At 45.6% G+C, this 21,303-nt stretch overlaps 1 protein-coding gene across 1 annotated transcript in view; it reads left to right on the top strand.

The window, feature by feature from the left end:
- The window catches only part of SSH1 (slingshot protein phosphatase 1), a 65,008-nt gene that overhangs the window by 4,395 nt on the left and 39,310 nt on the right, over positions 1-21,303 (top strand). Inside the window, exon 2 of the mRNA XM_048821559.2 lies at positions 2,282-2,322. Coding sequence (XP_048677516.1) covers positions 2,282-2,322 — 41 coding nt within the window. The remainder of the gene's footprint in view (positions 1-2,281; positions 2,323-21,303) is intronic.

The following is a 21,303-nucleotide window of genomic DNA, read 5'->3' as shown; positions in this document are numbered from 1 at the left end:
TTGACCCAAAAGTTCTTACTATGAAAGAGCTCTTACAGCCTGCTTCTTAACAACACATAAACCAGTATGGATTTATAAAATGGATGCTAATGTTGTCTTCAGGGGAATTGTGATAGTGTCAATGTGGCATGCTAGAAACCCTTATGAATTTTTTTCTGAGCAGAAAACCAGTTTGCACAGTCGCTAATTTTTTATAAATTCAAATAGCTCCCTTGCCCTATCAGATCTCCAGCATCTTTTCTGCTGTAGCATTGCAAGCTGTACAGGCTCAGCTGTCTGCTTGGGCAGGTCACGGTGCGGAATCAGGGCCTAAAGATGGATCTATCCCTCCACGATGCAGATTTCAGGATGCTCTCACCTGAAGAGCCATGGCTTGACATCACTCAGAGTGCCTGGGACAAACTGGGGGATGAGTGGATGGTTGAATGGCACTGCCAGTGATGGGTCCAGTACAAGATAATTATATTTGTATATAACCCAGCAAATACCCAGTCAAGTTGCCAGCCTTGTCAGTTCAGATAAATGTTCTGCCCAAAGAACTAAAGCCAGTTAAGAAGGTTTCTGTCCTCTGTAATATTGAGCCCTTAATTCTTCCTGTTGTGCCTATTTTTGTTTATTTTTTAAAAAGGTCAACTTGAAACCTAGTCAGTTTGAAAAGATGAGTGTAAAGTAGCTTCAAGTTCTGAAGCTCCCTGATGATATCTGTGGTTTCATACATATTTTTACAATCACAATTAAAAAAAAATATTTGTATGTTCCCCCATTGCTGTGTAACAGACCCAGACAAGTGGGGGAGCTCACTAGGTCCCCAACACTGCAACTGAATCCAGGCAGGTGGACCCTGTGTCCAATGATTTCAGTGGATTTCTTGAAATCACTGATTTATTTGGGCATAAGCTTCGTGGGTAAAAAAATATTTCTTCAGGTGCATCTGAAGAAGTGGTTGTTTACCCACGAAAGCTTATGCCCAAATAAATCTGTTAGTCTTGAAGGTGCCACGAGGCTCCTTGTTGTTTTTGTGAATGCAGACTAACAGGGCTACCCCCTGATACTTGAAATCACTGGGACTCCACATGGGCCCAGGGGGGTTTCTGCAGGAGTCTGACCTCAGGATAAGGGCTCAACTGATAGTACGCTAAGTGGTGGTAAATGCACAAAGTAAACAAACTATAAAAATAGAGGAAATATATTTTTCTTCAAAGCTCTATCAGTCACAGTAATCTTGCATTGCTTTTTAATATCTCCTTTCCACTGAATAGATACGTCTAATATACAGATTATGCAAAGCTGTAATAGAACTTGTGTGTCATCATTTTAATGTCCAATAACAAATTAAGAACCATAACTACTAGCTATGAGCAGCAAATTCCTTTACATCATTAACTCTGACCTTTTGAAGTCTTAATATTAAAAACCCCATCTAACCTTGAAAATGTTATGTTAACCTCTTTTTTTTAGTTGAGGTCCACAAAAAACATTTCAGAGCATTGTTTGTACATTGTACAGCAGAAAGGGGCTCCAACTGGCCTTTGCACTACTGCAGTAGAACTGTTCATAAAAACCAGTAGGACTCTTACCCTTTTTTAAGTTTAAAGGCCAAATTAACTTCTGCTGATTTGTGTAAAAGCTGCATTTGTGTGGAGGCTCACCAGCTGTGTTAGGTTTTACTCGTGCTTCTAATGGCTGGGTTACCTTCTCTTGGTAGGTTAAGGTACTTGCAAAAAAATCAGAAAAACAAATCCATGGCCGTTTAGGAACATGACATTTGTCAGTAGGCTACACGCTTTGAACTGGGGATAGAGCTCAGATCTTCCTGGCCTAAACGCATAGGCACCTCCCAGAGATCAGCAGCATACGGCTTATAAAACCGAGTTGGACAGTTTTGATTGCATCCATCATATTGACACACTACTCCATTCATTGAAGGATTTCTTTATGCCCCGCTCTTTGCTAACATTCTGATGCTCTATTCAGCTCCTGTTGATTTCAATGGGAGGGCTGTGTGCACATCCCTTGTGATGTCTAGGCATTCCATCCGCCAGCTGATCTGCCCTCCAGCTTGCAGGATTGGTGTTTAATGGTTTTAAACTCCCTGTGAGCCCCTTTGACATCCTGTACCGGGGGAAATGGTGGGAGGGGATATTTTATGTGGCTGTATAGTACTATTTTTCTGTGGACATTGAAAAAAAATCATTGTTTTAAAAAGTGTGAGGAATTTTTGACAATAAGGTAGAAACAGCCAGTGCATAACACATTCTCTATCCCTCTTTTCCCTCCTTAGCTGGAGGTTGGCAGTGATGAAGATCGCAAATTAAACCTGAGGTGAGCAGAACCGTTTAATTCATGCTGTTCTAAACATTGTTTCCAGCACTGTTGAACTTCTGCCACGTGATTTCCTACGCCCTGATCCCACAATGAGCTTTGGACGGGCAGATTCTTGCTCCTGCGCAGACCCCAGGACCTCTAGTGAGCTGAGGCCAGATCACTGACCTCTCTCATTCAGTTATTTTATTTTTGATCTTGGAATTTAACATTTAAAAACTAAAATGAGGTTTAATTTTCTTGTCAGGAAAAAAGTGGAACATTGTTTATAAAATTCATCCACAACGCTTATTAATTATCTTAATGTGTCTTGTCTCTAATAGCTTGGGCTTCTTTTGTGGGGCAGGGAGCCTATACCCTAGTTGGAGGTGGCTGGAGAAATGGTGGAAATAGAGCCATCCTCTGTTCACTTTTGACTGTTTAATGGTCAAGGATTGAATTCATTTCATGTTGGAAATAATAAGTTGCTGTTATGAAGTGAGGAGGGGGGAAAGGAAAGGAACAAAAGAAATAAGTGAGGAGAGGGCTGAGGTAAGTAACCCAGAGGAGATGGGAGCGGGCTTTCATGTGCAGAATCAATTGTTGGCCCACAATCTCCAAACGTAGCTGTCTGAAAGGTAAGGCTTAGAAACTCTGCAGTATCTCAACAGGCTTGTTCTTGCCATTTGCTCTTCTCCTAGGTCCTACTCCCCAGTTTTAATGTCCGTTTAGGCAGTTTATTGGTTTTGTTTTCTGTTTGCCATTTGTCATTGCTTTTTTTATACCTTCAGGCACACTGAGTTCATGGGATATTGCATGATGTGTCTCTGTTACACACTACTGGAAGTTTGATTCCCTTTACACCCTAATACACCAGCGGATTCCATCAGATGCATAGATATGTTTTGGGGCTGGGATAGAACCTGTTTTAATTTGGAACCTGTATAATTTTCTAATTTTGGCAGTGGGTGGGGTTTTGAGGAATGGACTCTTTTTATTCTGCATAAATTGACGTTAGAAAGCCGAGTCGTCTTCTCTGTAAACAGGTGAGGTAAGCTGCAAGCGGCTGTATTACAGCCTCTGTTATTTGGCTCAGCAGTGATCTGACTTGAGTTACAAATCACTCTAACAAGCCTGACTATACAGCAGAGGCACTGTGCATTTGATTTTGCTCAGCAGGACTCTCTGGTTTGTAAGTTCTGATTACAGGTTTTAGTTTTTATTTCTCAGTCCTTATTCTGTAGTGGCAGTGGTGTCTAGAAGTTCAAGGAGAATTAAGTACTCCTGGTTCTACTCCCAGCTCTGCTACTTATTCACTATGTCAGTGGTTCCCAACCAGGGGTCCGGGGCCCCTTAGGGGGCCATGAGCAGGTTTCTGGGGGTCCATCAAAATAAACCAGAGAGCAGGGCTGGCATTAGACTCACTGGAGACCAGAACAGAAAGCCAAAACCCAAGCCTGGCGCCCGGGGCTGAAAGCCGAAGCCTGAGCAACTTAGCTTCATGGGGCCCCCGGAGGCATGGGGCCCTGGGCAGTTGCCCGGCTTGCTACCCCCTAATGCCAGCCGTGGCTTTTAATCTGCTGCATATGCAGAACACCAGTTGTTGTGACACAGGTGGGCCATGGAATTTTTATAGCATGTTGGGGGGAGGGGGGGCTCAGAAATAAAAAGGTTGAGAACCCCTGCACTATGTGACTTGGGGCCACATTTAGCACCCCTGAAGTCAATGGAAAGATTGTCATTGATTTACCATGGCCCTGGGCCTATGCCTTAATCTTGCTGTGCTTTTGTTTACCCTTTTGTAAAACAAATAATAATATGTAACCTATTAGGAGGGTCATGAGAACTAATTAGTGTCTATAAAATGTTCCTTTGCTGAAAGCTGCTGCAGAAGTGCAGATTGTTGTTGTTGTTCTTTATAAAGGGGCAAAGTGATGGTGCAATCGTAGGTCCATAAGTCGCCGGTCTACGTAGACACAAGGCAGCAGAGTTCTAAGGAAGGTGTGTCAAACGGCAGGTTTCAGCCTGCTTGGTGTATCATCTGGTCGTTATGACAGATATCGATTCTGTAGAATGCCGGATTTCATTTGCAGAAAAGTATCAAGTATCTAACCAATATGGTCACAAAGAACCCTCTGAGTGTAGCCTGACGTAATGCTGCCTCAGGGTATGTCTGTGCTGGATCTGGAAGGTTTAAATTAGGTGTTCAGCTGATCACCTGCGTAACTTAAAAATATAGCCATAAAGCCTCTTCATTAGGTTTTGAGCTGAACGAGATGGCGTATCCTTCTCAGAGTCATTTCAGGCTTAGGATCGGTAGAGTTAGAAGGCGTAAATTCCAGCTCCAGGAGTCACCCCTGTGCTAGCTCCGATGGAGCAATTGCACCAAAATAGAAATGTAGCTGTGGTGGGCATGTGGCAGGAGAGGCTAACCGTCCTGGGTATGTACCTAGGGTATTGGACAGCATAGTACTGGGGTCGGCTAGCTCCTCCCACTGCTCGCACTGCCATGGCTACACTTCTGTTTTTACTATGCTAGCTTGATTAGAGCTAGTGTGGGTATGTCTCCTTGAGTTGGAATTTACACCTTCCAGCTCCAGTGTAACCAAACCCTAAGGCAGCCTGAAGCAGCTCTGAGAAGTGTGCACGGTCTCATTAAACTCAGGTTAGCTCTGAAACTTAACGAGAGGAGGCTTTATGGCTAGTTAACATAGGCAAACAGCTGCGCCCATAGTTTGAATGCCCAGCCTCTGGATATATATGCACAAGTCAGGCATTTGGACTCACCAGTGGCCAAATAAACAAAAGGGGAGATTAATACCAGTCTTAAAAGGGGTTTTGCGTAATCTTACTCACTGAGCGATGCTGCGAACAGCAGTAACTTTACGAACTAAGGTCTGATTCCCTGACCACTCAGAGCGTAATGGGGCTACTTGTATGTATATTTGCAGGACTGAGGCCTAATAATTAGTTGCTACCCTTGATCTTTGTCTAACCCTCTTGCTGTGATGAGTGGAAGCTGTGCAAAAGATTGATGGGAATTTATGTGGCACCATGGCCTATGAAATAAAATTTAAAAATGGATTGTAACCTTCTGCACAGAAGGAGTTTGTCTCCCCTTTCATAAGGTGCTTTCTGTAGAGTGACTTACTGAGACTCTACCTTGTGCCCATAGGGTGGCAGAGTTGTTCAACTTCATTGTTCTTTTGCTGCAAAAGCAGTCTAAAGCTGGGGTTGTGTTTGCTGCAGGAAATGAAGGCCCTGATTGGTGTGGCAGTGAGATATTTTTGTCTTAACTTTGAGATCCTAGACCGAGAGAGACTGACATGACAGCAGTTCTCTGTCACGTGTGGTGGGCATAGGGTTTGGCAGTGCGTGACTTAAAAGACCTCATAGGATCCTAGCAGTCAGAAAAAGGAAGAGTGGTTGGAACATAAAGTCCATCTGTCTGCCAGTGCTGGGTGAATTTCCCTGATACAGGATTTATCAGATATTACACATTTACAGCTTTTTCATAAACTTGCCGAACAGATTTCTCATTCACTGCAGAAAGTCCCAGAATTTTCATTTGTGATAGGACAGTTGGCTCAGTGTGTTCATACCATCAGGTTCCTTCTATAATTGCTGAAGGTTCTCTTCTTCCCCCCACGGCCCCTGTCACAAAGGGCTAGCTGCCGCACCTCTTAACTCCTCTTTGCAATTACACGACAGCCCCATGTATGCAGTGTTGTTGTAGCCGTCTTGGTCCCAGGATATTAGAGAGACAAGGTGGGTGAGGTAATATATTTTATTGAACCAACTTCTGTCACAGCTAAATACAAGATGGAACAGATTGTTTAGCATAGATAGTTAGCACATATTGTAAGGGATCATTCACGGTGGAGAGGCCCATTAACACCTCAGCAGCCATAGGACAAAAAATGGGGAGGTTAGTGGGTTACAGATTGCTGTAATAAAGCATAAATCCAGTGTCTCTGTTCAGTCCATGATTTTTAGTGCCTAGCAGAGTAATGAATTTAAGTTCCCAGCTCGTCTTTTGAAAGTGTTGTGCAGGTTTCCTTTGAGGATGAGGACTGAGAGGTCAGCTGTAGAGTGATCGCTTTGTGAAAGATGTTCGTTCACCCACAGGGGATAGGTTGTTTTTGTCTTTTATCATTTTCCTGCGTGCGTTCATTTTAGAGCGCAGTAATCGTCTGGTTTCACCCACTTAGTTGTTATTGGGGCATTTAGTGCTCTGGATGAGGTACACCACATGTTGTAATAAGCATGTCTAGGACCCATGGATCTTGGAGGGTGTACGGGGTTGAGGGTTTGATCATTGTAGCAATGGAGATATGCTAGGATACTCACGTTGTCCTGGGTGTATTCCTGTAAGCCATTTTTTGCCACCAGATATGTAAAGACAAGCCCCACTGCAGGCAGAGGGAATTGCTGGCCCTTATATGAATTTGATTCATTGCCTATGATACGTTGGTAAAGTTTCAAATTGCTGTGTGTAATTCTGTCTTTAGGGTTGCCATAGCTGCTGAGTGTTTGTTTCTTGTATCTGTCCTCGTCACAGGGCATTTGTGGTTTGATTTTTTTCAGAGATGCTGTACACCCACAGGATCCTGAAAAAACTTGTGTGCTCACCTTTAACCACGAGTGATTTCATTGAGTTAATGGGACTACTGAGATGCTTAGAGTTTTTGCATAAGATTTTCCAGGACCAGGCCAGTTGACTTCAATGGCCAAGTAATGTGTGCTCAGCATCTCTGAAAGTCAGGTGGCTTTAGACCCCGATTCCTCTCCGTTACACTGAGGCACCCTCAGTGAAGTTAAGAGTGTTGCACAGGAAGAACCCATCTGTGTTAAGCTGTTCTGGAGGACACGGGTAGTTTTTTCTTTGTACAACTCATCTAACTTCAAAACCAGAATTTACCCTGTTGTGACGTGAGAACTGGGAGAGTTTGTCACTTGGAGAGTCATAAAGCGAATCCTGTAATGTAGATAATTCATCTAATTACACTTCGCCTGTTCCCTTTTATCATCCATGACAATAGGTTGTCTTGTCCTAAGTCAAGGAGAATGTTTCACACCTAGCCAGTCCCATTCTGAATATTGGCTATTGCTCAAATACACTCGGCCAATACATCCAGATAAGCACTGTCTTAATTACAAATATACAGTAAGTTTGTTTATCCAGTCATTCCATAATGCTCACAATTATAGGGTTTTCAGTCACATCCTGAATGTGGTTGAAGAGAGACAATGTGTGGGTGCCTTCAGACGCTGATTGCCTGCACAGAGGATGACGTTAGAGCCATGATGCGTTGAGGTCTGTCTGGGGGATACCTATCCAGATCTCTGATCTGGTCTGAAGGTCTCTCTTGAAAGAATTGGTTTTGTTTGACAACATTAACTACAGCTCTAGGAGGTAGCTCCACTCTGCATTGAGTGAGCTAGGGTCATTGTGGGGCACCTCAGCCTTGGAGGAGCCAGAAGGAAACCCCGCTACCCGCTAGCACAGTAACGTGGTCATGCGCATGTGCGTTAGACTGCCACAGTTTAACTCACCCCATGCTAAGCGTGCAGCAAACCAAAGGCTGAGAAGGGACCTTGTTGCTCTCTATTAATACATCAGGTGGTAAACACCAGGGAAGGAGACGATCTATTTAAGCTGAAGGACTGTGGTGATACAGGAGCCAATGGGTATAAACTGGCCATGAATGAATTTAGGCTGGAAATGAGCAGAAAGTTCAGAGGAGGGAGGTTTTGGACCAGCCTCCCAGTAGGAGGAGTTGGGTGCAAACAACCTAAGTTGTTTTCAGAGGGCGCTTGATAAGGTTTTGAATGGCATTGTGTCCCTGCTGTAGTAGTGACTGGACTTGATGACCCAGGAGGTCCCTTCCAGGCCTAAGTGCCCGTGTTCCTGCAGCGTCTAGTCTCATAGCAGTCTCTGCATTGTGTCTTTGCTTCTTCACAGACTGAGGGGTAGGAGCCATGTCTGAAATGGTTACGCAATGCTTCTGCAGCCCCACAACTCCTTTTGAGAGCCATGCGACTGTTGGAGTCTCCACCGAGCCTGATGGCTACATACAGGAATTGTGTTGGGGCAGCACTGGGCCTGGGAAGTAAAGGTAGACCAAAGACAAGTCTCTCGGTGAAACAGACCTGTAAATGGGCTTGGATCCTCTGCCCGCCTCCCGTTCCAGTTATCCTGAGCACACCTGGGCACCTCTCACTTCTTTACCAAACAGTAAACTGTAGGCGGTGCTTTTATGGAGCGTCCTTGGGAGAAGGGGTAAAGCTGCATGGGTCTCTGCTCTCTTTGTTGTCTGTGTGCCTGATGGAGCTCTGAGGCTAGCCGCTCTACTTTGGTAGAGGCAGAAGATTAGAAAGCTAAAGCAATAACAATGCAAATTAAATTTGTCCACAGCATGGCAGAAGATTCTGACTGGAAGAATGTGCCTTTGGGGGAAGATAGCTCTGAAGTTGTAAACACTGAGAAACTGGTGCTTCTGGGAGCGGGGAGCAGGGCAGGCCAGGAAATATGCTGCTGATTTTTAAAAAGAACATTATATGAAACAATTATGGCCCAATCCTGCATTTCCGAGCCTGCAGGACTGGGTTCTTAGAGCTTTTTAAAATAACAGTTAAGGAGCAGATCCTGCAAATGGGGTTTGATGTGTAAATAAAGGTTTGCAGGATTGGGCCCTTATCTACCCATGAAGGCTTTGACGAACTCCTGTAGACCTTGTGCTGTTCAGGATGACTTCAGTTGAGTGTGCAATACAGTATCTATACCAGTGAAATGCTACACATTGCTGGCAGTGTGATCCAGTTGATAGAGAACAGGACAGGGACTAGAAAGAGTTCTTTCCTCCCCTATCCCTGCTCTGCTACTGACTCACTCTGTGACCTTGGCCAAGTCACCTAACCTATCCTGAGCCTCATTTTACCCATCTGTAAAATGGGAGATAATACTTTGTCATCTTTGTAAAACGCTCTGAGATGCAAAGTGATGTGTATGTGTTAAGAATTATTGCTTTCATTCAATACCTTTCAGCTGTCTCATATATAGGACTTTTTATCACCTCTGAAGCTACCATAAGTTGATCTAGCTTTAAAAATGTAATGAGGAAGTAGCATTGTTTCCCCTGTCTTCGACTTTCAGTGATTTACATGGCTGAGTACTCAACTATTCCAGTGGGTTACCTGGTCAGAAATGAACATGCTCTGCTTTAAGAGACCATATTGGTTAATAACTAGCCGAACACTCGCTTTTGTTGTTGTTTAATAAAAGAAAGTTATTTTCTGATGATAAATTGGTTAGTCTCTAAGGTGCCACAAGTACTCCTTTTCTTTTTGCAAATACAGACTAAAACGGCTGTTACTCTGAAACCTATTTTCTGATTGTGGTTTGGAAACCATTGAAGGCATTGGAGTTACACCAGGGTGAATTTGTACCCTTCTGTACTTTGGCTTTGTGTGTCTGATGGAATCTTTGGATTTAGAGAAGTCACCAAACTGCTCTGTAATCGACAGCAGAAAAACTTGCTGCAAGCAAGTTCCTTCCAAGCATATTCTCATGCTTGTGTATAAACAGGGAGGTGATTAAACTAAAATCATATTTAAAAAATTCTTCCCCGTGATACCAATAGTACCTTAAGTAATTGAAACTCAAAGAAGTTTAAAAATCCAATTTACTGTTCTCCATTCTGCTACTTGTTTACTTTTTACACTTCACTTAGCTCTGGTTGTGAAAAAAGACTGCTTCGTTTCAGCTTGTTGTTTTCCCCTGCTAGTCTTGTGCTGTGTTTACGATCCCAGCGCAGCACAGGGATGTTTATATACTTTAGTGAATACACATGTATCTTTAAATATTTTTATAACCCCCGCACACACACACACTCACACACCTTTTTTAATGTAATTGTTTTGTCCAAACTGCCTGACAAACGTCCCTTTAAGTGTATAAGGAATTGTGTACATGCAGTGAGGGGAGAATAGACTTGTTGTATTTTAACAACAGACCAGACTGACTCTGAGCCTTTGGGCTGGGGAGGATGTTGGGGCTTGGGGAAGTCAGAGTGGCTATCTTGAGCATTTATTTGGTAAGACAGTAGCCTCACTGTGTTCTTGTCTAGCTACTTCGCTCCACTATTTGTTGCCTTAAAGTGAGTCGGTGGGAGATCCAGAGGCAGAAGTTGAAGAGTGTATTAAATGTTCAAAACAGGATGCTGAATCATATCCTGACAAGGCTGCTGCAGCCTGCCTTAGCGTGCACTGTACAATGGGGAAATGAGTTCTCAGGCCCCTGACCATTTGTAACCGTCTGCCCTGTGGGTGTGGCCTTGGAAAATGGCAAAGTTATAATTAGGGTTTCACATTCCGCGCTGTCTGGTGCAGGAACATTTGAAAGAAGTGGAGTAGGAAAAAGCCCCGGCTTAAACAACGGCTGGGAAGGTGGCGTCTCCATCGGTCGCCTGCTCGCAGCTGAGCAACACTGTGTGGTTATACAGACGCGGGCAGAGTCTCAGCAGGAGGCTCCAGGCGGCCACTCCATTGCCAGTCCAGAGACCTGCTATTCAGACATCAGGTGTGGCGTGTGCAGGGAAGGTGATGGGTGGCTTCAGACTCCTCCTACAAGCTCACTTCTTTCACGAAGGCCGTCCCTGCAACAAAAAATACGGTCACCATTTTTTAAAAAAGGTTTTTCTTTTTCTAGGCTTGGTCGGCATGTTTGTCTAACAAATATTGTTCTAAAAACCAGTTGTAAAAAACCTAATACAGGCAGGGCGTCTTCATGGATGTTTCATTTCAATGGAAAGGGCTTTGTGGTTGTTTTTTTCTTTAGACAAGATTTAAAAATCCCTCTGCTGCCTCTGAAGCGGCAAAGCAACAGCACCATGCTAGTGCGAATGAAATGCTAAAAGGAAGCAAACTGCAGCCATTATTTAACCCACGTAAATACAAAAAAGGCACCTCCCTGCTGCTCTCGCGCCCCTCCCCCCAGGTCATTGGAATCAAATCCACACAGACATCCATTAGTGTGCTCCCATTCAGCACAAGTACATCAGTGCAAACGACCTATAATTTGGAGCAGAAAGTACGCCCTGACCCCTCACACTCAAACCCTGTGTCTTCCCCCAGAGTCTTAGCAAATAGTGACAGGTTTCAGAGTTTCCACAGTATGCATCCGATGAAGTGAGCTGTAGCTCACGAAAGCTCATGCTCAAATAAATTGGTTAGTCTCTAAGGTGCCACAAGTACTCCTTTTCTTTTAGCAAATAGTGTTTGCAGCAAGACCAGGGGGTGAACAGATTCTGGCAGTTCATATTGGCTGGCTGGTTCCAGAGGCAGAGAGACCTCGTAGACAATGCCCTTCCTGTAGCTGATTCTCTCTTTTAGGGCTTGATCTTGAAGATGCTGTATGTATTGTTCAGTGGGGTGTGGAGTGCTCGAGCCCCTTGTAGGATTGAGGCCACGGTCAGGGGCAACAGTCAAAGCGAGTGTGCTGACCAGCGCTGTGGTACACAGGGAGCGACTGAGTGGTGAATTAAATTAGAGTGGGGATGGATAAAGCTAGACTGGCTTAATGGTAGATAGTGCAGAACTCAGGTGGTGGTGGTAGGAAAGAACTTTCCTTTTGAGTAGGTGATACCGTAAGCCTGGTTGTACCCCTTTACGGGAGCTGGTGGGCAGCTTGAAAAGCTCCAGCTGCATTGGTTTGGAGGGTTATGAGCAGCCACATTCAGTCGGAAGAACAACACCCTCTTACGGTTGCTGTTTACTGTCCATCCTACGTTGACAGAACCGCTACAATCACAGCAGCTCCTCTCTGCTTTTTTCCTGTAGAAATCCACATTGTAAAGATCACTAGCAAAGGCACCTGCTATGGGATTAGGGGTCTGTGTGAGTGACAGAAAATAGCCCCGCTCTCGCCAATGGGCAGACGGCTGCAGGGTCTCAGCATCTCCAAAAACGCAGCCAATTTGCCACGATGTCCTATCCAGATCATTCCTGGAACGCTGCCAGCGTGTGTGTTTGCCTCTCCCCAGTCCAAGTGGCCACTTCCAAAGCAAGCATCCAAGCATTGCCCACTTCCTTTGGGGCTGCTCAGAGCATACCTGGTGTGTGGGCATTTCCCACTTCCAGCCCACCACAACTTTGTAACAATGCTCTCTTGGTTCTTTCAAGTTGGCGGCCCTTGCTCTGGTCTTAAAAGATAGGTGGTTGGGGGGTGGCCCCAAGATTTCCACCCACCTCCACTACATCATGGGCTGGCTTTGTCACAGGCTATTGTTTTCTTGGGCTTTCCTCGTTACCTAGCATGGGGGCTGTACTCTCCCTGCCGCTGGGAAGGCAGGCAGCCTGAGACGCTTCAGTGCTGCTCTGCAGTGCGCCACTAGGGAATGTGCTGGCCTGGGCTGATCTAGATGAGAGGGTTTTTGGCTTTTGCTCAGTTACTCTGCCTGGTTTTGCTGGGTTTATTTTGTACACATCTCTGATGTGTCAGATATGCCCTGGCCTCTGCTGCCTTTTTTGGAATCGTTCTAAAACCCATCAGCTCTGCATTTTCTGGGCAGATGCACTGCTGTGTTGCTGGGGTTTTCCATCACTCTCTGCACTGTTGTCTGTCTGTTAGTGGCTGACCACTGCTCATTCCATTTGTGGTCTTGTTTCTTAATCCTGGAAACTATTATTCACCTTCCTGTGCTTGGCCACCCAGCCTCACCTTCCCCTTCTCAGTGGCTATGGGGGCATGAGGTTGGGAGCCGCTGGCAAAGGGCAGGTGACGAATAAAATAGTTTAAAGGTTTAAAATAATGAGTTTGGGAACGGAATGGAGGCAGATTGGTCAGTGTGCTGGCAGCTTGGCTGAGAGAGGAGCAGATTTCGCTCCTGCCTGAGAAGCAGCATTCCTGACCCTCACTCTCTGAGGCACTAATGCACAGCACTGTCTGCTAGGCCAAGCGTTCCAAACTGTTCTCTAGCAGGGAGCAGTGTAACAGAGTTTTTCTCATGGACACCTCCCCTGCCATTCCCAGTTGTGTGGTCTCCCTCCCCTCACACAACCCCGCTGCATCTATAGCAATTGTTTACACGGCAAAACACTCGGAAAGCATTGACTGTTTTTTCAGTTCTTTTAATACAGTCTGGAGCTGGAAATAAGGAGGCAAGCCAGCACCATGTGCCTAGCTGGCTCGCTACAGACCACCAGGGCATTGGGGAGCAAAGTCTGCCCTAGGCTACAAAGCTGCCCCACTGTGTCTTTGCTTTGTTTTGTTGAACTTACTGATAGTCCCCTTCCCATAGCTGTTCTGCCACGTTGTAGCCAGGATCTCTTCAGATCAGTCTGGACTGTGATACTGTGCAAGGGACAGCACTGGGGGGTATTTTGCCCCTGTGTACCTAGCAATATAAGCAGGTGTGTAGCGGTTGAGACAGCTGCAAGAAGCAAAACCATACAGGTCTATTCTGAATTGTTAGGTGGTTAGGAAAGGATGGATGATCTTGTGGCTGAAACCTTGAACACGGGACTCTGGAGTCCCCTTTCCCCATTCTGTGCTCACGCCCATGCTAGAATGCTGGCGCTTTGCAGACGGCCAGACAAGTGAATGCTTTGGTGTTTGTGGTCATAGGGTGAAATGTCATCTTAAGGGTTAATGTATAAAAAAGGAAAAGCACCGCTTGTTTATTATTGTTTAATGAGCACTAATGCAAGCAGAGAGGCTTTTAAAATATCTGACACTGGACTCTGAGGCAGCTGGTGTCACAAATGATGTCATTTTTCAGCGGGAAGCTCAGAAATGGTAATTGCAATTAAAAACATTCGTTCCAAGTCTGTTGCATACTTGCCTGATGCTGTGATGGGCCTCTTGCCTTTTTGAACTGTGTTATTAATGGGATGGGCACAATGCGTAGTTTTTCTTTTCTTGTAAAACAGTCTGTAGTTTTGTTTGGCTTTTCACCCGCCAAAGTACTGGGGATTCTTAGAATTTTCTCTTCTCTAGCCATTTGTAGTCGCTCTGCTAGCTTGTTTTTGTGTCCGTCTTGGAATCCCAAAGGTTTTTCCACCTTCCCTTCCCTGCATTCAGATACAATTCTAGCTTGAGGGGCTTACCAAAGCTGCTCCTTCATTGCCTGGGGGAGCAACCCAGGCTGCCCCTTCCTGCTAGGAGCTGATTGTGCCAGCTTTGCTGAGCTCGCCGCTCCACTGGGAGTAAAAGGGACAGAGCTGGAGCACAGAGCTCTGGCTTGCTGATGGGGCTGGGAGCTGGATTTTTGGAGTCACTTCTCTAATCCCTCTGAGCGTGCTGGCATTGCACCTGGCCAGCAACGCTTTTCCCTGCGAACAATTCAGGGTGAGGTTTTCCTGTCAAGCAGGAGGAGAGTGATGTGTGCCATTGAGGCTGACAAGGAGGCTAGTCAGGTCTGCCTGCAGGACGGTTATTGTTTATTCCTGACATAGCGCTATAAATGTGCGTTCTGTACAGTACAGATGAGGGCAGAGACCGTGCCCCAGAGAGCTTACACCCAGCGAGTTAAGACAAGAACAGTGGGAAGGGATGACAAACCCAGGGAGAAGTCTGGAGGAAGGCTGAGAGTGAGGCCAGTAAGACTATGCCACTACCTGTTGGCCTCCTGGAAGAAATGTGTTTTGAGGGGTGGAAGCCTGGCAGAGGGCAGCATAAAGGCAAGTATGGGGGGAGGACACAAGTGGGGTGCAGTTTGCTGAGGGGCTGGGAATGTGGAGGAAGTGGAAGGAGGGAAGTTGTGGAGGGTCTTGGAGGCAAGAGTGATGAGCCCTGAATATGGCGCAGAAGGCAATGGGAGGCCAGTGAGGGGATATCCCAAGGGGCTGAATGTGCATGGCAGAGCAGTGCCGGATGTATGGCCTTAGACAAGCCAAGGTGTTGCATACTAATATAGGGACATGGTGTCTCCTGGGTTCACTTTCTGGCTCTGTAACTGACTCACTGAATGATCCTGGCTAATTTACTAAATTGCCAGTGTGCCTTGCTTGACTCCTCTATGGAAGGTCTGTGACCCCATCTCCTGGCAGGATTATGGGGCTTAGTTAATATGGGTGAATCCTGTTGTCATCTGAAGGTGAAGGGTGCTGTGTAGCTGCAAGGTATTGTGAGCATCTTAACACACTGGGTCAGGATGAGCTCTGCCAAGGTCACTTGTTTACCAAGGAGTGAAGGGAGGCTGCCTCAAAGAAGAAGGTGATGAAGAACTTCCAGAGAGCTCCAGGTCAGCGAAGCAGCACACATGAAAGAGCATTCTCCAGCTATGGAGTCCAGAGGAGAGCTGGGAGGGTAACACCGGAGACTGAGGCAGGTAGGGCAGAAGGAGCAGCTAGGGGAGTATGTTGCCAGGGAGGTCTAGGGAAACCAATCTGGGCAGAATTTGGTGGTGGTGGTTGGGGGGAGGAGCCAGGAAGATGTTCCTGAAATAGTACACTATGCAGCTGGTTCATAAGCTTCTTGCCAGCCATTTTAAAAACAGAGTAAAATTTTCAAAAGTGCCTAAGTCCAATTTTCAGAAGAGGTTGAGGTGCCATAGGGTGTGTTTACACTGCAATTAGACACCCTGCTCAGGGGGCTGTTTAATTGCGGTGTAGTCGTTCAAGCTCTGGGACCCTCCAACCTCGCCTGCTGTCTTGCCCGAGTCTGAACGTCTACTCTACGATATAGTTAAATAGCCCCTTAGCCCCAGCCCCATGAGCCTGAGTCAGCTGGCACAGGCCAGCTGTGGGTGTCTAACTGAAGCGCAGACATACCCTAAGTCTCAGTGGAAGTCAGGCTCCTAAGTGCCTAAGTCATTTCTGAAAATGGGATGTTGGTGCTTTTGAAAATATAACCCCTATTCCTTTGGGTCCATAATGGACGGGCAGACAGCGTGCATGAGACACACTAATGTGCTCCAAATGGGGGCGCTTTAGCACTGTGGTAAACGCGTGTTTCCTTGCCCTTCCCCCTCCAGTGCTCTGGCATCCACGGTTGAACTTGGGGTGAATATGTGAAGCGTGATGTAGCAATCTCGAGGTACACTGGACTGACTCGAAGCATGTCACTGTAGGTCCATTTATGCTGGGGAATAAGCTTTGGTGGGTTTAATGATTGGTTTCATTTTTCTTTTTCCTTTTTGTTCTGAAAGAGAGTTTGTATCTGGTGCTGTGAATGGCCTACAGTGTCTGAAATGCTTCTTAGCATTCTTGTGCTGTGAATGCAGCCTACGCCTTTCAGCCAAACAATACAGGCTCAGAAACTCCTTTTGTTGCTGGAGTGTTAAAAACATTTAGAGTGAAGATTGCCAGGATTTCTTGCTCACTAGCCCCCTTTTTGACTTGAAATGCACCAGAGGGCTGGAATTTTCTTGCATTATCTGATGTGAGTTGCTGATGGGGGTGCTGGGGAAGCCCTGCTGTTCCCCGCACACACTGGATCTTGGGGTACAGGATTGTCTGTCTCTTGGAAAGAGAACATTTGCTATTGTGGCCAGATTGGTGCATGTAAGAGTGTATTTCCAGTTCCACTTCCTTTTAGTAAGGTGAGGGGGTTCCTTCTGAGGCAGGGCTTCCGTTGGTTTGGAGCACCTCTCACACCTAAGGCCCCTTCATTGTAGTAACCTGTTTTCAGCTTAGGCAGTCTGGGTAGGGCTTGCTTTAGCAATCTCTAGTTCAGCCAAAGAGATGGGAAGAGCTTTACCATCTCAGGAGCGGGTAATGAAATGCACAAAGACAAAATATTTTTAAAATATCCCCTAATTTCAAGTGCCTGATTTGAGACGTACGTTCTGGGGGGGTTTAGAGGTGCTGAGCACCGGCAGCTCCCACTGACTGCAGAGGGAGTGTGGGTGCTCAGTGGCTCTGAAAATCAGGCCTTAGATGTGTCACGTTGGGCATCCAAGATATGGCCCACTCTTCAAAATGTAGGTCTGAGTGCTCTGAATGTCCTCTAAAGGGAGCTCTATTGAGAGTGCTTCTGTGTGCTGGAAATAGCCCTTTGTAGTGCACTGTTCACAACAGGAGGTCAGGTGTGCCCGTATTTGGAGAGTGAAAACAAACCATGGTGGATTTTTAGCACCTCTTGCAGTGTCCATATTTCTGTAGTAGAATCTCACTTGTGAAGGGTAAAACACAGATTGAGATCGGTCCCTTGAGCATTTCCTTTTCTTCTGGTCCAAGAAATTTAACCAAGTCTTTTGCATGGCAATGCAGATCATTAGGTACTGGGTTGTTCCATAACACATTGTGTTTAAGCAGAAAATGGGAACGACAGTGCTATCAATTAGCTTTATAAAGGAGACTCCATTGTATTTTATTTGCTGGGGCATGCCAGGCTTTCTGTACTACTGAGACGATAGTATGTGTTACACAGAGCAAATAAACATTTTAAATATATGATGCACTTTGTTAAAGTAGGAAAAGTGGAGAAATAAGCTGCTGTTGCTTTAAAGGGTTCTAATTTCTATTTCACAGATTTTACAGGAACATGTAAATGAGTAGCTATAAAGTTAATTTTCCACCAGCTCTACTGTGTCACATAAAACCCCTTCCAAAGGCCCCTATCTTGGTCAGGAAGTGTTAGCTGATTATCTCATATCAAGCCAAAGCAAGCAGTCAGTGCACTTTAATTGTCCTCTTGGCTGAAGAAGCAGGAAATGTATTGCTACACGTTTATCTTCCTGATACTTGGTTCCCTGAATCACCCCTTATATTTTGTTTGCATTTCAATGTTTCAAGAAGTCTGCAAGTTTGCTGCTTAACTGGCTTCGCTAATGGGTCAGACTTCAGTAAGAGACTAACTTGTGAGGTGGTTCAGCCATTTGGAAACAGCCCTGTGAATGTGCTGTGAAGGGGGCCTGGGTGGTATCTCACACTTCTAGGAGTGCAACTGGGGAAACTAAGCAAAGGGCTCCATTACATTTTGCTGCAGAATTGCCTTGAGATATTTTGGCTTTTCTGAGCCAATGACTGGACTGAACAGAAAAGGAAAGATAGCTGGAGCCTCCTTTGCCAAAGGCATAGTTACAAAGCAAGTGTTTTTAACAGCGGAGCTTGGAAACTGATTTCCCCTGAACTAATTAGCTTGGGAATGGGGAGCAGAAGATCATGTGAAGATAGGCAGCTGTTATTCTGTGGGGTGTTCTCAAGTGTAACAAGGTAGGGGGTGGGATTGGTAGAAATGTGTATTTGTTTCATCTAAAGATGATGGGGTGGATTCTGCCATGGCACACAGAGGCACAACGCCCATGCCGTGAACGAGTGAATGCTAAGGTTGGATTTGGCCAGATATTGTCAAATACACCATGTAAAGTCCTCCTTTTGTTGGAAACCTTTTAATTCTCCTGGAGCCAGACTCTCTTTTAGATGAATCTGCCCCCTCTTGTATTTTGGAATGAGGAGGCAGACGTTCTGTGTGGTGTTTGGCAGCTCTAGGCTAGTGATGGTCACTGCTAGATGAGATCAGGTGCGAGCTCGCTGATCCACAGGTAACTGGGCAGGGGGTGGGGGGGAGCAATGGGGGGGCAGAGCCTGTTGGAGAACATGGAGAAAGTGCTCATTATTCTCCATGCTGGATGGGAGCAGCCTAGGGATTGCAGCATCAATGGTTGTTGAAAATGCTTTTGACCATGTGGAGGTCACATGCCTGATCAAATTGCTGAGGTTAGGGGACTTGTCTGTTCAATGGATTAAGGCTGTGTGCTTCGCTGCTGGGCTGTGGGCTAGCACTAAAGGACTCATGTCCTTCTCCCCCATCCTACACGTACACATCTTTAAATTGACCAGGAGGTAATTATGAATCTTGATTTTGACAGAGTGCATTGGAAATAAGGCGTGGCTTTGTGCCTGTGGAAGGCCTGGTTACCAAGTTTCTGGAGGGCAAAAGGCTGTCCAAGCTATACAAGTACATGCCAGAGGCTATAGAGGAACCATTGCCCATGATTAAAGTTTAACTGAAATAGAAAAAGAGCATCCTGGGAGTATTTCTCTGGGCTCAAATTTGGGAGGAGGCCCTGAAACTGTTCGGGACATCCAGAATACAGGCTTCTTCACAGAAGCTGACACCCTAAATATGATAGCCAATTATCCGTCATTTACAGACCTTAACTTGAAGGAGGCTCAATGAGCACAGTTCCTTCAGTGGTGTTGCAGCCAGGACACAGAACAATGGGAGAGAATTGCTGACCGGGTGAGCAAGGAGCTGGAAGGTTAGTTATGTGTGATTTCTCCCCTGCAGTTTCCTATCCAGTGGAACAAAGATCCTCTATCACCATTTCCTGTGGCCAGAGTATGCAGTCTCTGCGGGGAGGTTGATGGTAATGCTTAGCCAGAAGGTGTGGAAGTCTGCCGCAATAGTTCAGAAATTGGGAAAATAAAGTTTGAGACTCAGAATTTCCATGATTCTTTTAGAGACTAGTTGGACCACAATTCTAAGTAATTGAATCTGAACTCCAGCTGCCCTCAGTGTACTTCATCAGATGTGATCAGCCGCAAATGCAGTGATAATCAGCTCATCATGCCCTAGGAGGCTCTGTGATGCTAAAGATGCTTTATTGCAGTGAAACTTAAAAACAAAGTCCCTGACCATTATGTTCATTAAAGATCCCATGACAGTTTTAGTAAGAGTCAGAGTATTCTGGGCAAACATAAACTCTGGTGATTAAGTTCTGCCATCTTAAATTCCTCCTGCAGTTTCAGTTAGATATGTTTTTCTACTTCCTGTCCTAAACTGTTAAGGAGCTGCTGCTTTCTACCCTGGAGGTGCCTCTCCCTTGTGAATGAAATGACCTCTGTGCTGAGTATGGACATTTACTCCGAGATGAAGGGAGTTGGATAAATGTGAGTTGAAGATACAGTGTTGTGCTGTATCCTGTAATGCACAGTCATTACCAATATGCGAGCTTTCCCTAAAATACCCTAAGCGTGCAAGTTTTGTGCCCACTGTGCACCACTGCCTAAGGCATGATGTCAAAATGAGCCTGTCAGGGGACGTTATGTAATTGGGTTATGCTGCCAGCTGTGAGCATCCGTTCAATAACATGCGTTTTGTCTTGAGGTCAAAGACGAAGTATTTTTAAAAGACTTAAACTGCTTTTTTTATATTTGGGGCCATAAGGAGACAGGTTTTGAAATGATCAGAAAGTGCCGCAAATTGTCTCTTTAAACAATTGAAATGTAATTGCAGTGTGTCTGCAGCCTTGTCCTTGTGAGTAACTTTTTGAAACAGCAGTAAATATTTTTCTTTAAAATGTGAATGGCCGTGTGGGTCAGTGGTTAGAGCCGAGGACTGTAAGTCAGGAGAAACTGGGGTAAAAGTACTGAGTTGCTGTGTTTCTGTAGTTTAAGCAACTGGCCCTCTGTGCCTCAGTTTCCCCACCTGCAATGTGGGCGGGGGGGTCCTATTTACCCAGTTTGTAAAATACTTTGAGATGTACGGATAAAGGCCCTATACGAGGAGGGCAAAGTAGCATAAATATCAGAGGAACTACAGAACTTGGACCCGCAGGTCCTCACACTTGTAAACAATGGGACACATACTGCTCGCCCTCTGGTGTAGATCTGAAATAGCTCCGCTGACTTGAACTTGCTGGAATTTTCCTGGATTTGCCCTGTTGTGACTTTAGAGAGGATGCCAGCCACCATGTCACAAGGTTCTTTGCCATGAGGGTTGGAGAACCCCTGCTTTCCTGACAGAGAAGGTTATCAATTGTAATACATGACATGGCAACATCTTCACAGCGGGGCTCTCAAAGCATTTTACAGACACTAGTGAATATCGCCTCACACCTCTGAGGGCAGGGTCATGTTCTTGTCCCCCAATAACAGACTGGGAAGCTGGGACACAGAGAGATGAGTGAATTTCCTGAGGCTGGAGGTCCGTGACAGAGCTGGGTATAGAACCCAAATTTCCTGACACCCTCAAAACCCTCCCTGCCCCTCAAATGTCACTTGGACTCTGAGCATTGTATTTAGTCCAGAGCCTGAAGTGACTCCTCTTGGAAA

Source organism: Caretta caretta, chromosome 15 (genome assembly GCF_965140235.1).
Source record: "Caretta caretta isolate rCarCar2 chromosome 15, rCarCar1.hap1, whole genome shotgun sequence".
Lineage (NCBI taxonomy): Eukaryota > Metazoa > Chordata > Testudines > Cheloniidae > Caretta > Caretta caretta.
This window is presented reverse-complemented; position numbering and strand designations above follow the sequence as displayed.